Here is a 2837-nt window from a genome sequence, read left to right on the forward strand (position 1 = left end):
AAAAAAATTTATCTAGACAAGGCCTAATAATAACTACAAGGCTAAATACATGGCAGAAAATATTGTTATCTAATTTGTCGTAATCGTAAGCTCAAGCGACTGATGGCTGCTGAGACAGGCCCTTGTTTAGTTCCAAAAAGTTTTGCAAAATTTTTCAGATTCCTCGTCACATCGAATTTTTAGACACATGCATGAAGTACTAAATATAGACAAAAATAAAAACTAATTGCACAGTTTGGTCGGAATTGACGAGACAAATCTTTTGAGCCTAGTTAGTCTATGATTGGACAATATTTGTCAAATACAAACGAAAAAGCTACAGTATCATTTTGCAAAAATTTTTGGAACTAAACAAGGCCCTAATAAGCCTCCAATCAATGCAAATACAATAGGAGGCCCAGGTTTTATAAGATCCAGTTGCGCGCTGTAAGAAGCAGACAGTACAACCATGTTCAGGCTGGAATTGCAGATCAGACACTTGTTGATGTGATTCTTATTTATAACCACTCACAAATGAATAATGCAATAGCACAATCAGCTTTCACACTCACCAAATCAACTACTCTACTCACAATACACACCAACAATTAACCCAAAAAACAACACTGTACTCGTATTAATCAAACTCTTCTGAACAATAAATCAGACACCATAATCAACAAGCGAACTCAACCCAATTCATCACCGGTACTTGACCCAGCACCGGTCGTCGGAGAAAGAAACGCCCATGCCGCCGGGCGTCGACGGCACCGGGATGCTGAAAGCGCACCAGACCGTCGGCTTCTGCCGGATCTTGATGCTCCCGAACACGTACCTCACCCGCGCGTCGACGTTGAGCTCCAGGCCCAGCTTCACGCCGGCCTTCACCTCGCCCTCCAGCTGTTTCCCGACGTCGTCGTCGCCGGGGAAGGCGACGCCCTTCCCGTCGAACTCGATCCTCACCGCCTGCGCGGACTTCCGGCGCTGGTAGAACTCGACGGGGGACGCAGCCGCGGTCGCGGTCGCGGCGGGGCTCAGGACGGCGCCGCGGTACCGGAGCTCCGCGTCCAGAGTGTCGTAGTAGATGTTGACGCGCTTGCTGGGGTTGTAGAGGGTCAGGTTCACGGAAACGTGGTAGGACACCGCGACGGCGGCGGCGGAGGAGGACGAGGAGGAGGAGGCGTTGGAGACGGTGAGATTGGAGAGCTCGGCGTACTCCACGCTGGCGCGTATCTGGTGCGGCTGGAAGATGGCCCAGTAGATGAGCACGATGAAGCCCAGGGAGACGAGCAGCGTGCAGCAGCTGCCGCAGCGGGTCTTGTCGCGGCTGGGGCCGCCGCTGCCGGACATGGTGGTGGGCGCAGGAGGAGGAGGAGCCGGGGAGCCTGCGGCTGATTCGGCGTCGCCGGTTGGTCTTGGTCAACGGTACGATGCCAAGGAGTGGGAGGGAAGGAGGTGAGAGCTCGTGTGAGCTGTGATTTGGCCTGGGAGTACTTTTATGCACTCCTCTGCCTACTGATGCTTTGGACATGGTGTATGCTTTTTTTTTTATGGTTTCATCAAGGCCTTGTTTAGTTCCCAAAAAATTTTATAAAATTTTTCAGATCCTCCATCACATCGAATCTTTAGATGCATGCATGGAGTATTAAATATAGATAAAAATAAAAACTAATTACACAGTTTGGTCAAAATTGACGAGACGAATCTTTTGAGCCTAGTTAGTCTATGATTGGATAATTTTTTTCAAATACAAACGAAAGTGCTACAGTATCGATTTTGCAAAAAATTTTGGAACTAAACAAGCCAACGTCAGGAAAAATGTAAAGCTGGCCAATGTTTCAAAGTTTATTTAGGGCTTGTTTAGTTTCCAAAAAATTTCAAGATTTCCCGTCACATCGAATCTTGTGGCACATGCATGAAGTATTAAATATAGATAAAAAATAAATACTGATTACACAGTTTACCTGTAATTCGCGAGCTGAATCTTTTGAGTCTAGTTAGTCCACGATTTGACAATATTTGTCACAAACAAACGAAAGTGCTACAGTAGCCAAAACCAAAAATTTCCCTCAACTGAAGAAGTCTTTAGTAAAAGTGTGTCCAGGTTTTAATTATAAATTTATAGTCTTTTAACAGCCTTGTTCGTTTAGCTGATAAGTCATGGCAGAAAAATATCGTTGGCTGTTTTGTTGTGAGAGAAAAACACTGCTAAATGGCTGACAGATTCGGCCACGACTTTATTACATTTTAATGGTTGTTAAACTATCTCCAACAATTCGCACCCAAAATACACTCATTTGTCCTTTGGGTAGTGCTACAGTCAAAAGATTCAATACCTATTTTTAGTCTTTTCCAACAACAAGATCTAAAAGACAACACTTTCTACAAATGGGTCTCGAGAAGAGAAGATACCTAAATTTGGGTTATGTCTCTCCTAATATTCAAAATGGATATTCCGTATAGGTACTCTATTAAAAGCTATAGATATTATGTTAGAGACCCATTTTGGATTTGAGTTACCAAATGGATCTCCTATTAGAGATAGCCTTATAGCCTTGTATAGTGGACGTTTTTTTACAAGTAAACCATAATTATATTAACAACATGAGGCTGTTAAGACCATTACAATGTTAATGGTTCCATCATTGATTGCCTTAAGTAGGGGACAATCATTTCCATGACTAGGATTAGTATAGACTCTTGAATAGTCAATCTGATTATTTTGTAATGCACTAAAATCCTATCTTACTAGGGAGTCAGCCATCTGATTATGGGTTCTTCCAATCGTGCGTACCACTAAGTTTGTTCTTGATAAAAGAGAAGCAGTGATCTGAATATATGGCTTGATTTTCCAGTCA

The 2837-nt window shown here is 43.4% G+C and overlaps 1 protein-coding gene across 1 annotated transcript; it reads right to left on the reverse strand.

Moving 5' to 3' along the window:
* On the reverse strand, positions 403-1496 carry LOC8073460 (NDR1/HIN1-like protein 3). The gene has a single exon (XM_002442795.2). It carries the CDS (start codon positions 1327-1329, stop codon positions 682-684), a length of 648 nt encoding a protein of 215 aa, XP_002442840.1. The 5' UTR covers positions 1330-1496; the 3' UTR covers positions 403-681.

Source organism: Sorghum bicolor, chromosome 8 (genome assembly GCF_000003195.3).
Source record: "Sorghum bicolor cultivar BTx623 chromosome 8, Sorghum_bicolor_NCBIv3, whole genome shotgun sequence".
Taxonomy (NCBI): domain Eukaryota; kingdom Viridiplantae; phylum Streptophyta; class Magnoliopsida; order Poales; family Poaceae; genus Sorghum; species Sorghum bicolor.

What these genes read in the sequence shown, in the direction of transcription:
- LOC8073460 (XM_002442795.2), bottom strand. Translation starts at nt 1,329, where the DNA reads ATGTCCGGCAGCGGCGGCCCCAGCCGCGACAAGACCCGCTGCGGCAGC.